The sequence below is a fragment of the Myripristis murdjan genome, chromosome 5 (genome assembly GCF_902150065.1).
Source record: "Myripristis murdjan chromosome 5, fMyrMur1.1, whole genome shotgun sequence".
In the NCBI taxonomy this organism is placed as follows: Eukaryota; Metazoa; Chordata; class Actinopteri; order Holocentriformes; family Holocentridae; genus Myripristis; species Myripristis murdjan.
In genome coordinates, this window is record NC_043984.1 from 31778076 (window position 1) to 31790916 (window position 12841).

The 12841-nt window shown below is 40.1% G+C and overlaps 1 protein-coding gene across 2 annotated transcripts in view; it reads left to right on the forward strand.

The window, feature by feature from the left end:
* The window catches only part of cdc42 (cell division cycle 42), a 21246-nt gene continuing 8405 nt past the window's right edge, over positions 1-12841 (forward strand). For both annotated transcript variants that reach the window (XM_030051050.1, XM_030051051.1), the window contains exons 1-4: positions 1-98; positions 10068-10208; positions 10770-10842; positions 11260-11369. In XM_030051050.1, the coding sequence (XP_029906910.1) occupies positions 10104-10208; positions 10770-10842; positions 11260-11369 (288 nt within the window). In that variant the 5' untranslated portion in view covers positions 1-98; positions 10068-10103. The remainder of the gene's footprint in view (positions 99-10067; positions 10209-10769; positions 10843-11259; positions 11370-12841) is intronic.

A 12841-nucleotide genomic window follows, 5' to 3' on the forward strand; every position in this document is an offset into this window, starting at 1 on the left:
GGCTACTACGCAACGCAGCGTGTCCCTGTTCTGTTGACTGGGAAGCCCCTAGCGCGGAGCTGCCAACGCCCGGCGCAGACACACAAATAGAGGATACGGTACGGAAAAATCTCTCTTTTCATCATTATTCCCCATCGAAATGCGAATAATATCTTCCCTTTTATTAGTCAGACTGTTGTGATTGTCTTGTATGTTGAGCGTTTCTGATAAACGGGTGGTGATTGTTTATTAGGTTATCTCATTCAGCTACAGCATCCGCTAAGGTTAGCCTAGGTAGCTAGGGTTAACGGGATAGTGGAGCGGCTAGCAAAGCAGGCGGAGTGTTTAGACCGGCTCGTAAATAAACCTCCTCTAGGCCTGCCTAGCTAAAAGATTTGAGAGGCGATTTGTAGGTTATCTTACTCTACGGGTCATTTGAATGGACGTTGCTTCCAAACTAACGGAAACCGACCTCTGTACCCGTTAGCTGAGTAACAAACTGAATAAAAGGAATAACGGTAGCCGTTTTTACAGTCAAAGCCGGGCCCCGTCCCTTTGCTTAACATTTTGGTGCTAAGGTCGACGACCACAAAATTAAACTTTAGCGCTATGGTTGGTTAGCTTGACTTTTTAATACCCAGTGGGGAACTGATTTAACCGAGTAAATATAGGAAGCCAGGCCGAGGCCGGGCGATTTGGCCGAAATTGAGTGGCTAAAGCTAATTAATTTGAGCTCTCAGTAGTTTGTAACGGTAGTTGTACATCAGGTGAAGTGTAATGTTGTATGTTGTCGTTTGGATAGTGTTAATTGAACTGAGTGTTTCGAAGATTATCGCTGCAGGCACTCTCCGGCACCAAGTGTGTTCAATGCTGACCTAGAAAAGATCTTACAAAGCAGTAACATTACAGTCATGAGCTCCTGTCGGGAAACACAGCATATATCCGCTCTGCCTCTCTGATATTTATTTATTAGGCACTGTTTGTTTGTGTGTGTTAGTTTAAAATTGAAATTTTTGGGGGGGTCAAGTCTGCATGCATGTGTATCATGGGCTCTGTGGTCCAAATGAGCCTGAAGAGAAGGTTTCAGTCAAGCTGTGACTAATCAGTGAGGGGATTTTAAGTTGATAAATCTGGTACAATGGCAGCCCCTGTTTTGCAGTATTGTTTCATTTGTGATTCACTGTGTTCAGAATTGTTTTGATCCTACTGGTGGCTTGAGCTTCTCACTGTCAGTACAGACACATATGTGTCAGTTGTGAAAAGCTTATGAGCTTTTCACGACTAAATTTCTCACTTGGTACACTTGTGACCCATGTACAGTGTTGTACTCTGTATCCTTGTTTTAAATGCAAGCATCTGTCACCCCATCACACTGAGTCTCAGCTGCTTCCACCACTGCTCCTTAAGCTGGCCAGCCTTCAGAGTGCGAGCTGGCCCACAAACAGAAATGAGTGGATTAAGTCTGAAAGCATTATTACAGCTGCAGCCTGCAGACTCTGTTGCCCATGAGTATTGGTGTAATAAAGTGTCTGACTTTCATTGCAAGAGTGTGTTCAGGTATTCCAGGGCTGCTTATGTTTGACACTCTAGGTTGTTGGAAGTTTTGGGCAGTTGCTCGATGAAGATGATGAGATTGGCTAGTCACCAGTCAAGGAAAGTAGCCTTTTCCTCCAGATAATGGTTGGTTACCTGGATTAGTCAATGTGTGTGTGTGTGTGTGTGTGTGTGTGTGTGTGTGTGTGCGTGCGTATATACATATATATATATATATATATTTTTTTTTTTTTTTTGCAGGGCTGCAACTAAGGAGTATTTTTATTTATGTCTTTTTTGGATTAATTGATAATTCATTTCATCTATAAAAAACTAACAATGCTCAAACAGTTGATGTTAAAACAGCGTATCATTTACGTGGTGTTGTTATGCCAGTTTACGATTGATTGGCTGTGTTGTGTTTTATGCGTCATTGTCAATCTAATTTCATGCATGATCACAGACCGAAAAACATCAGAGTTTTTTGTGAATGAAATAGGAAAGTTCTTGAAGTTAAAGCAGTGTGCAGGATGACCTCCTTTCTACATTTAGTCTGTTATTGTTCCTACACACCTGCATAAAGACGACTTAGGTGTGCAGAAGTTGTTCATTAGCATTTTTAAATAAATGGAACTGAGAAAAGCAAGTGATTCTTAGCATTTGTGAAACTATAACTAGCATATGGTTTGCATTTTAATTGATGATTGACTAAAATAGTTAATTGGTTATCCGAATTATAGTTGATTAATTTTCTGTTGGTCGACCAAACAAGTCACTTATTGTTTCAGCTATAAAATTTTTACTCACCTGCCAATTGCTGGTAAACTGAAAGATGTTTTTTTTTTTTTTTTTTAACTGTCAAAAATAATTATAGGCTTAAATTTTAACGCTGCATGTCATCCTAGTAGCTTTAATGCTGTTTTCTGTGCTGCGTGCTATTTTAAAACTTGCTTTCATATACAGTAAATCAAGTTTCAACAGAGATAAAATTATGAGAGAGAATTCATGCCACTAACATACACTCTGAAGTTAGAATGCTTCATATTTTGATATCAGTCTTAACATCAGGCTAGACAACTGTCCAGTTGTCAGTGAAACAGAAGTCAAGCCACCACAGCTTTGTGTAAAGCAGTGTATCAGACATCTTAAAGGACCCTATTTGATACAGGGGCTTTGGTTTGTTTGGCTTACAGTTAGAGAGTGTAGTGCAAAGAGTTAAGACTGTGGCACACAAAGGTTAACCTGTGGTCTCAAAAATAGACCGACCAGTGACAAAAGATGGATAGGCAAAATTTACCGGCAGTGGGTGCTTGGAGGTTCTTCATTTTAAACAATGCATTTGCCTTTTGGTTGTGTGAATATCCTATCCTGTGGGCCATTGAGCTTGTTTTACTGAGTTGGCCCCCTAGTACAACTCTGTCCCATCTGTTACTCCCGCTTCTCAGTTTTGCACTTACTGTTGAGTCTTTTTGCCTTGAAGCGAGGGGCAGTGTGCTGCAGTCAGCGCTGTCATCTCCTCCAAATTTGAGAAATTCTGCCAGTGGGTAGTACAGAGTAGTATAGAGTTATGAAACAGGCACAAACTCTTTTGTCTGTTGAACCACACACACCTTATATCCACCAGTTTCTCCTGCTTTAAAGTAGCTAGCTAGCTGTCAAATACTAAAGATTTGAAAGTGTGTAGTGACAAATTTTGGTAGAATCATGAACAAACACTAGACACAGCTACAGAGTATACCAAGACTGTGAGTTAACTACAGATCTTATTTTCTTCCTAAATTGAAAACCGTATAGGAAAAAATACTGGGAATCTGGACAGGGAACGCATGGCGTTAAAAAAAAAAAAAAAATGCTGGTTGCTGCTCAGTCTGCTGTAAGTCTGTGCAAACTCCTTGGTCTCAGTATCACGTTTTTAAGGGTTTAAAGCCATAATGTAATTGGCTGCCTGTTGTCACAGCCATAATTACTGAGCCATTCAAATAGTGATGACAGATGTGGACAATAAAGAAGTGGGTATGTTAAGGGAACTGTTATGTAAGCCCCATAGATCCGTGAGTCACCAAGCCCTGGACAGATAGAAAGTGTCAGGCGCTAGCGTCAACAAATACACCTATTGTTCTCAGTGTCTGCAGGCAAGTGAGAGGCATTAACAGTTTGCCTGCTTTAGCCCTGTTCAGTCTCATGGCAGTGACCCTAAAACCACCAAAGTTTTCTGTCGTCCACAAACTGCAGGAATGACCTGCAGATCATCTGCTCTCCTGTTTTGACACATTCTGTCTCCCATGTGTAGTGTGCATTAGTAGGTGTCATATACCAAGTATCTAAAGACATCAATCCACTGACCCTTCCTTTCTGTCCAGAGCTTTAGTGTTCAAAAATTAATTGGATTACCTGCCAAATTGCAGGGGACCATACCGAAGCCCATGGTCACTCAGAGATACTCTAACAAGACTTAAATGCTTTGTTGTCAGGCACTCTGCCCATAATCAACATAAAAATATATCACCTGCAAGTGGTCGCAACGTTGATTAGTCACATTGAAAAGCCGGTTTTGAGTCGACTTCTTTAATTGTGACTCGGGTGCAGTCCTACGAATTGCTGAAAAGTGTCGTCACAAGAAGGAATTATCCTTTACCCTTATTCACACTATAATATTTGGTGTCTGCTGTTCTGTCCCCCCCTGTTTGTAATTCTCCTTTCTCATCCCCACAAGCTCCTCTCCTCTCCCACCTCAGTGCTGCAGAGCTCTGCAGAGGCTTTTGTGCAGACATATTATAACTTATGCAGGAAAAATGGTGGATCACTGTGCTCAGTGGCACATGTAGACATTTGTACATGGGGTGGCATGGCGTTTTGGCAGGGTGGCTTAGAGGATTGTGGATAGAGCATGCAACCATAATGTAAATTACTTTAATTTACTGAAATTGGAGGTGCAATAATAATTATTAGGCTACCTATGTAATTACCAAGAGTTGCTGCTATACTGGTTGCAGTTATTCATAGAATCACTAAGGGTTACGCAGAGAATGCTGTTATCTTATATGATTTACATTATGTTACGTACTAATCTTAATCTGTAGCCTAATACCCAGTACATACTCTGCAAGCTTTAACTTCTTTTTGACATCAGATCTCTTACAGATCAGTAATTTTTCATATTCATAGTATTTTTCCTTTCAATAAAACAAAACTACAAGAATATCTCAGGCCACTTCCAGGGGGCAACACAGAGCACTTAAACTGGCCTAGATGGTGGTTAAAAACATACTCAGAAGTGTAAATGAATGAAATCTGGAACCATGTAGGATTGTTTTTACCCTCCAGTTATCACCAGTCAACAGCACTTATCCTCAGTGTTAGTGGAAATCTAATGAATTTGCCATAATTTTACAACCATAATTTTCACATTGGCTTATAATTATATCTTCATTATAAATTTGACAGTGATATGTGACAGTAATAGTAATAGTCGTTTAATAGTATATAGTGTATAATAGTAGTATAATAGTAGTCATAGTCATAGCATTTAGTAAGGCTGTAACTGACTCACAATTTCCAGAATCAACTCAGTTGGCCTTTCAGTACAATGAATGGACTAGGGGCGGGACTTGTACACGTGTGAACGTGTACACAGTTAGCCAATCATAAACGTTTAGAAAAAACACTAACCGTGTACATGTTGTTTTTTCATCACGTGACTTTAAGTTCACTTACGAGCGCGATGGCATCCACCAAAAATAGAAGCACTGTTCGGCAGTTGTTTGAAAGAAACGTAAGTTGAAACACTGTAAAGTGTACACTGTGTCACGCTGAATTAGCCTTTAAGGGTAGCAGTACAGGCTCAATGGTAACCATACACCCGAATAGCCTGGGGACAGAGCCCGGCGTCAGTGCAGGTGCGAGTGGAGGACGACAACAGCAAGCTAGTATGAAGGATTTCATATCCAGAAAATGTGACAAGCCACGAAGCAAAGCAATTAACAACTTAATTGCGGAAATGGTTGCCCTCGACATGCAGCCTGTGTCAATTGTTGAGGATGATGGATTTTACGTGTACATGTGTACATGCAATTATATGGCGCGTGTACACGCTTCGAATTTTTTGTACACGTTTCCACTCCTAGAATGGACTCCTCATCATCATCGTCATGCTCAGCACTGGCCTCATTGTCCAAAAGACTACTGCAGTGTTTTTTGTTTTTTGTTTCCCAGCAGCAAATCGCCTTCACTGGGCTCTCTCTCTCTATAGACTTTGCAATGAAACAGTTTATCTGTTCATGCGAAGCCCATATAGACAGAAAGCCCAACCAGAATATGTACACCATATTCTGATTTGGGTCAATATTCTGGTTAAGGTAATATTCCGAATAAGGTGTTTATATGCGCTGTAACAACTGGAATATTGCGTTTACATGTTACTTGGCATATTCCCGTGTTTCGGCGTATTCCACGCTCTTATTTAATGCAACACTCAACCTGCGGGGGGCAGCAATGCGCCTATAAGGCATCTGGTCTGCCGGAAATACAGAAGGAGAAGAAGGTATCGTTATTTCTGTGTTTTCTCCCATCGATATACTCCATGATATTAAGTCTTTCATTAGCTGAAGGCAGACTGTCTTCTGCTCCACATTCAAAAATGCTGGCTCTTACTGCTTTTCGCCATGCTGTTCGCCATGTCGTTCTCCCCACATGCAGTAACCATAACAACAAAGATGCCCCAGGGTCCCTTGTGAATCAAGCATGCGTAGACGTAACTGAATATTCGAGTACGGGGCATTTTCCTATTAAGGTGTTTACATGGCACAATATTCTGATTAAAACAGGCATATGCCAGGGGTCTTATTCGGAAAATCCTCCAACCAGAATATGACCCTAATTGGGTTTGGTACATGTTTACATGACTCGTGCACAACCGGAATAGTGAGGATATTCCGAAAAAGTGCAGTACCCATCCCTCTCATCCCTTTTGAGTTTTTCCACAAGTCTCCACACACCATGTTGTGATCCCTTACACTTGGACATCAGAATTGTGGTATTGTACATTTCTAGCCAGCAACATTTTTTTAGATTGCCGAAAGCCGGGGTGGCAGGCCCTTTTTTTAAAAGGGTAGCAGTTGCCACCCCATGCCACCGCCTATATCCGCCATTGATTGTGGTCTACATACACCCAGTCTAATTTTATGCTGCATTGCCTCAGAAACTGGCCTGTCGAGTGCTCAGAGGGGCATATTAGACAGCCAAGACAGATGGATGGTTTCAGGCTTCTGGCCAACAGCTGATAGACAAACTGCACTCAGTCACTTGGAATCTGGTTTGCTAGTGAGTGCCCACCATCAGTGAGAGTATTACCTTTCTCATTTATCCATCAACTTCTATCTTTTTAAATGCTGTAGCATTGACGTTTAGCTGTTAATTTTGTCACCTTTTTATGTGCTATAGTATGGAGCTGCAGGTCTGCATAGTATTTATAGTAATTGTATTTTGGTCATAGATGTAAGGTCACTATATGTGATTTTACCGATTCATATGAAAATTGAGTTTTTTGTTGGTCCTATACTGGTGGCTCTGGCCAGGCACTGGGCTACTGATGCTGTGCAGCACAGCTAAGTGATGACGTTATGCTCCAGCTTGAAGCCGCAGTGACCCGTTGTCTGCTGCGAAAGGGAGGGGAGAGCTCGTCTCAGTAGAGGAAAAAAGGGGACAGAAGGGTCACCTGACATATAAATTGGAGCTTTGCTGAGGGTTGTGCTTCTCCCCCTGTGCTGAAGGACATTGCCTGTGGTAGGCATGAGACAAGATGGTGTAAATTTTATTCTGGGTGGCCAAACTTCTGTCTGACAGCTCTACTGGCATGGCTTCTGGTCTCAGAGTATCATATATGCTCTGATATTTGCTCTTGGTTGAGCCATACAAAGTCTGAGTTATGTAAAAGTCCTGTTGTTAAATTCTGCACTGACTGACCATGGCCTGTGACAGATTGTGTATCACGTCACACTTGAGGACATTTGATTTTTTTATACTGCAAGTTAATTTTTTACAATCTCTGATTGATACATCTATCTATTAGATTTTGTTTTTCAGTGTTAGCAAGACTCTAGACTGAAACTGACCCAGTTTAGGGGCCAGCTGATGATTTAAAATGCAGAGCAAGGCTATTTGGCAAGTATTTAACATTAAAACTAACTTTACTCTGCCAAACCAAATTCTGTGTCTTTCTTACTCCTGCTCATCTCAGTAATAAAACCTAAAGTACGAATATTCACGTACTGATGTCCTGTTGGCATTCTTTATTGGCTCAGTAAATTCAGCACAACCTTTCTTTTTTTCAAATTCAGTCTTCATAAGAAGAAACTGTGAGCTCATCTTTTGATAATGTCTTTTCCACTGCAGTTATCTACACATCATTGAACTAAACTTTTTATTGGAATATATCATCTGAGGTGGTACAACCAAACACAGTCAGTGGACGACCACATGTGCCACTAATATTGCTTCCCTTCCATGTCTGTCTGTATATTTTTGTGTAGTGTAGTGTCACTGTTGATTATCTCTTTCTGGGAATTTAATGGGAAAAGATAATAATCCTAATATGGTGTGGTAGAGCAATCATCTGGTAATTGGAGGGTTCCTGGTTCCAGTGCCCGGCTCCTCCAGAGAGCATGGTGAAGTGTCCTTGAGCAGGCTTGAGTGGGCCTTGAACATTGTAAAGCACGAGTAGTCTGTAGACTAGAAAAACGCTATTGAAATGCAGGCCATTTACCATCTGTACATCTGGCCAGTCATAACCCTTCCTTTTGACCCCAAGTTGATCTGGCAGCTGTAGTTATTAATCAATAGGGGGAGGGGGTTAACTCCCCATAAACAGCCCTTTGTCAAACAGAAACATTTATGCGTGAAGCCGTTGGGATTGGCTTGAGTTGCCTCACTTTTCAGTTTTAATTATGTCTGTCAAAGAGAAATATTGTCAAAATGTTGGCTGGTGTTGAGCCTGAACTCAAATGAAGCTCTACTCCTTAGCTTGTGTTTGGTTTTGGGCCTTTTTTTGTCTGATTAAGGATGGGGTCTGATTTTTCACAGTGGTTAAACATAGATATGTCACGTATGCATAGCTGGGCACTTGGAGAAGATGGTGATAATACAGAAGGGAAAATGGTTTGTAACACTTTGTGTAATGGGAGTGTGTGTGGATGTTGATGTGTGAGAGGCAGTGACTGTGCCAGAGCAGAGGGAGATAGTGAATTAGATTAATGCTGTTGAAATTTTATGTTCTGTTGCTTCCCAGAGTGTAGTCTTAACTAGTTGCTACCTAATCAGCACTATCTCATCTCTGCTTCCAGCTGTCCATTAAATCAGAGCCCTGTTAATTCTGTTTTAATTGCATGCAAAACTTAAAACGATCCCCCTAGGGAAGTTTTCTTTTTACTCGCCCCCTTCCACAGAGATGGCAAGTTTTGCCCAATTTCCCATTAATTGTTTGTAATTATTGGATTTCCAAGGGTTATTTGCGTCTGAATCGTGTTTTTGTATATTTTGAAGTGTCTTGGCACTAGAAATGCCTGTAATCCTGTTTTTTTGCCTTATTAATATAGGTGATCTTGGCTTACAGACCTGTTTATCTTCACCTGTTTTAACAATAATACAGTCAGTTTTGAGCACTGATGTGCTTAATAATTTCCTCGGTGAAACTTAACATTTCATCCTGAGAAATCAGATTTCTGCTAACACTAGGCTTTATCTGTAAGAGAGAGTAAGAGAGACTCTCAACCTCCAGCACATTACTTCTCACATCTGGTCACAAACATGTGGAAAGTGACTAGACCGGCAGAGCAGTGCTTAGTCGGCCCACTTTGGAAAATATCTGCAGGCTTTTATACTCTATTTATAATCTGTTGGTGTTACTGCTGTTTACTGAACATGGTGATAGAAAATGGAAAGTGCAGGCTGTAGGTGAGTGTTGCAGATGCAGACCCCCTCACTGCTAAAGCTGCGTGTGTAGTTTCATGTCTAGCTGTATGTTCTTGCTGACACTCTGAATTTGCCTATAGGTCTATGCTGTTGGTGACTGACATTGTGGCTTCATCAGCCCGAAACATTTTTTTTTATGGATATGCACGCAGTCAGCATAAAGTCAGCATCTCTTGAACACAGCTTTGCACCCCATAGGATGTTTCATGTCTTCTTTTCATAATGGATAGTATCCAAAATGAACGTTGTGCTGTTTATACAGTGAGTTCCTGAAAATTCATTGTTGCTCTGCATTTGTCTTGATGACATTGTTAAGCTTTTTTTTCTGTGATTCCGCCCTGGTTCCTGCTGTTGGAAAAACAAAAGGCAAAGGCAAATCCTGACTTCCTGTTGAAACCCTCTGCATTGAGCTGACGATCTTAGGGGGCACAGATTGAGGAATCATTGTGTCCATTTTCAGTCAAAAGCCACATGTTTATTTTAGTTTTGTTTTTGCTGCTCTGGCATGTAAGCCCTCTGCCCTGACTGTCACTAATGAATCCATTCCCCTCTTCTTTTTCTTTTTCTCCCTCATTGCTTTTCTTTTGCAGATCTTGAATGAGTAGTGAGGACTATAAAACACAACTATGCAGACCATCAAGTGTGTTGTAGTTGGGGATGGAGCAGTGGGTAAAACCTGTCTGCTCATCTCTTATACCACAAACAAGTTCCCCTCCGAATATGTACCTACGGTAAGTGTTAGAGCAAGTTTTAGACCAACTTATCAGTTTGCTAACATATATTGGCCTCTTGCTAAATATCAGATATTTACCAGTCACGTGGTTCTTCTTCTCACAGCTATGTAAAATGTGGATTAATATGTCATTCTTTTAGCATACGGTATTTTATTCAGCATTTCATTCTTGAAGGTTGTTCTGTAAATAGCTGGAATCTTAAATAACTGTTAACCCTAAATTTATTTGATTAGTCAGGGTTTCTGTAGAGTTTAAATTTCCTCTGACAATATTAATACTGTACTTAAGGTTTTTCCACCCTGAACAGAAAAAAATCCTGCAGTAAATCTTTATTATTTCATTTTGATTGAAATGGGTAATTTTTGAAAAAATTATATATTCACATAAAACATCAGCGATTGGCAGATTAAGTGTAATTAAAAATAAAAAAAATGTTAATCTGTCTTGGCATGGGCTTCCAAAATATTCATGGGGACCAATAAATAATTTCTTTTTATATCAGCTACCTGAATGATAATTTCTGTTGACATCACCTGTCTCTCCGTCTCTGTGTTGTAGGTGTTTGATAACTATGCTGTAACTGTAATGATTGGAGGGGAGCCCTACACTCTGGGCTTGTTCGATACTGCAGGTATGTGTTTCTTTGGTCACCGTTCACTCGCTCTCTACTCTTTTAATCAGTCACTCTAATTACAAGGCCTGGTGGAGGGGAAATGTCAGCCAATACATTTCATGCCATTGTCAGTACATAGAATACAAATCAGACGTCTCTATCCAGCTGAATGGAAGACAGGGTACTGGGCTGCTTGATGGGAGGCAGAGGGGAACCGCCTTTGATGAGTTGTCTTCCTCTGCATTCCATCCATAGGCTGATGTTTGTGAAACTAGGGTGTGTGTTAAGAGTTTTATTTTAGACTGAGGTGTGTCCTATGGTTTTGGCAGTCTGCTTCAGCCTGCACACACACACATGTCCTGCATCAGTACCAACGCCTAGATAGTCAGTGCCCAGCGTGTTTTTAACGTTGGTGTTTTTTTTTTTTTTTTCCAGGTCAGGAGGATTACGACAGGTTACGACCTCTGAGTTATCCCCAGACAGATGTCTTCCTCGTCTGTTTCTCGGTTGTGTCCCCCTCCTCCTTCGAAAACGTTAAAGAAAAGGCAAGTCTGTTCTGTGTTCTTGTCACGGCTCCTGATTTTCTGTCTCCATCATAAAATGTGGATGCTCTGGGATTTTTGGGTGATGATTTCACGTGGGCATCCAGCAGTGCTGATTCATGCAAAACTATCAATCTTGGGGGTTGTTTTCATTTGCAATTATGAAGACAATCTAATGAGAACCAGTGCAGAATCTTCATTTGTTTATTTTATGTCAGCTCCAACGTGTACCCTTAAAAATCTGCTTTTCTGTTTCTGATTTCCCAACACCCTTACTGTAATCTTGGCAAGCGGTGGCTGCAAAAAATCTAAGTTTTATGTCGCCTTCCCTATCATTTCCCACGGGCATGCAATAACTTATATGATGATAATAAGAATGCTGGCTACTAATGTAATAACTTACCAGAATAAGAAGAATGTAAGAGGTCTGAATAGTCAATATTTTTACATGATTTCAAATTTATTTATAGGTATAAATCACTATTTACAACCTCAAAGGTCTCAACAGGCCAGCAAAACAGTACCACCTGATCTGAATGCATGTGGCAGACATTGTGTGTGTGTGTGTGTGTGTATATATATATATATATATTATTATTATTATTATTATTATTATTATTTTTTTTTTTTCAGGGTGACATTTTCTTTTTTTTTTTCTTTTTTTTTAATAACTACTGAATAAAGCAATACTCGATATTGCTATATTCAGTAGTTATTACATTATCAGTTGCATCAAAGTACATTGTTGAACTTAGTGGCCAGTCAGAATTATTATTATTTTTTATGAAATTTATGGTATTGTATCAAATTCAAAAAGGTGAATAGAAATAGAACATTTCAGTAATCAGTATTCACAAGTGTTTTACACAAACGAGGTGAAGCAGGGTTGTTTTTTATCAGTAACAACATAATGAGATAAAGCGATGGAAACATATTTCTTGGAAAAATAATGATGTTAAAACAAGCAGATCTTCAGGTCTGCATGTTGCCCTTTTTGTTGATCCCACATTTGTCTTTGTTGTGGTTGTACAGCATTTGCACTGCATTTCTTTGTTTTCATCTGCATGAAAGCATTAAAGATGGCCAAAGCTTAGCTGACATCAAAGAACAATAACAGCTTGTCCAACACAAACCAGTCCTGTGATACTTTTTAAATTTTCATCATTGATGTCTGTTCTTACCTTAGGAAAGACAGTTTATTTGCTGCAACCTAGCTGATGGAAATACATTTAAGTTACATTTTACTTCTTATAACATTGTACACTTGAGCAGCCAGGTCCGAACAAATGAAGATCCTTGCTCTAGAATTGAGATGCATATATTATATGACATTATATACACTATATGGACAAAAATGTTGTTACACACCTCTTAATCACTGAATTCAAGTGATTCAGTCCCATTGCCACAGGTGTATAATATCCAGCAGCTAGCCATGCAGTCTGCCTTTACAAACATTTGTGGCTCGGTCAGTT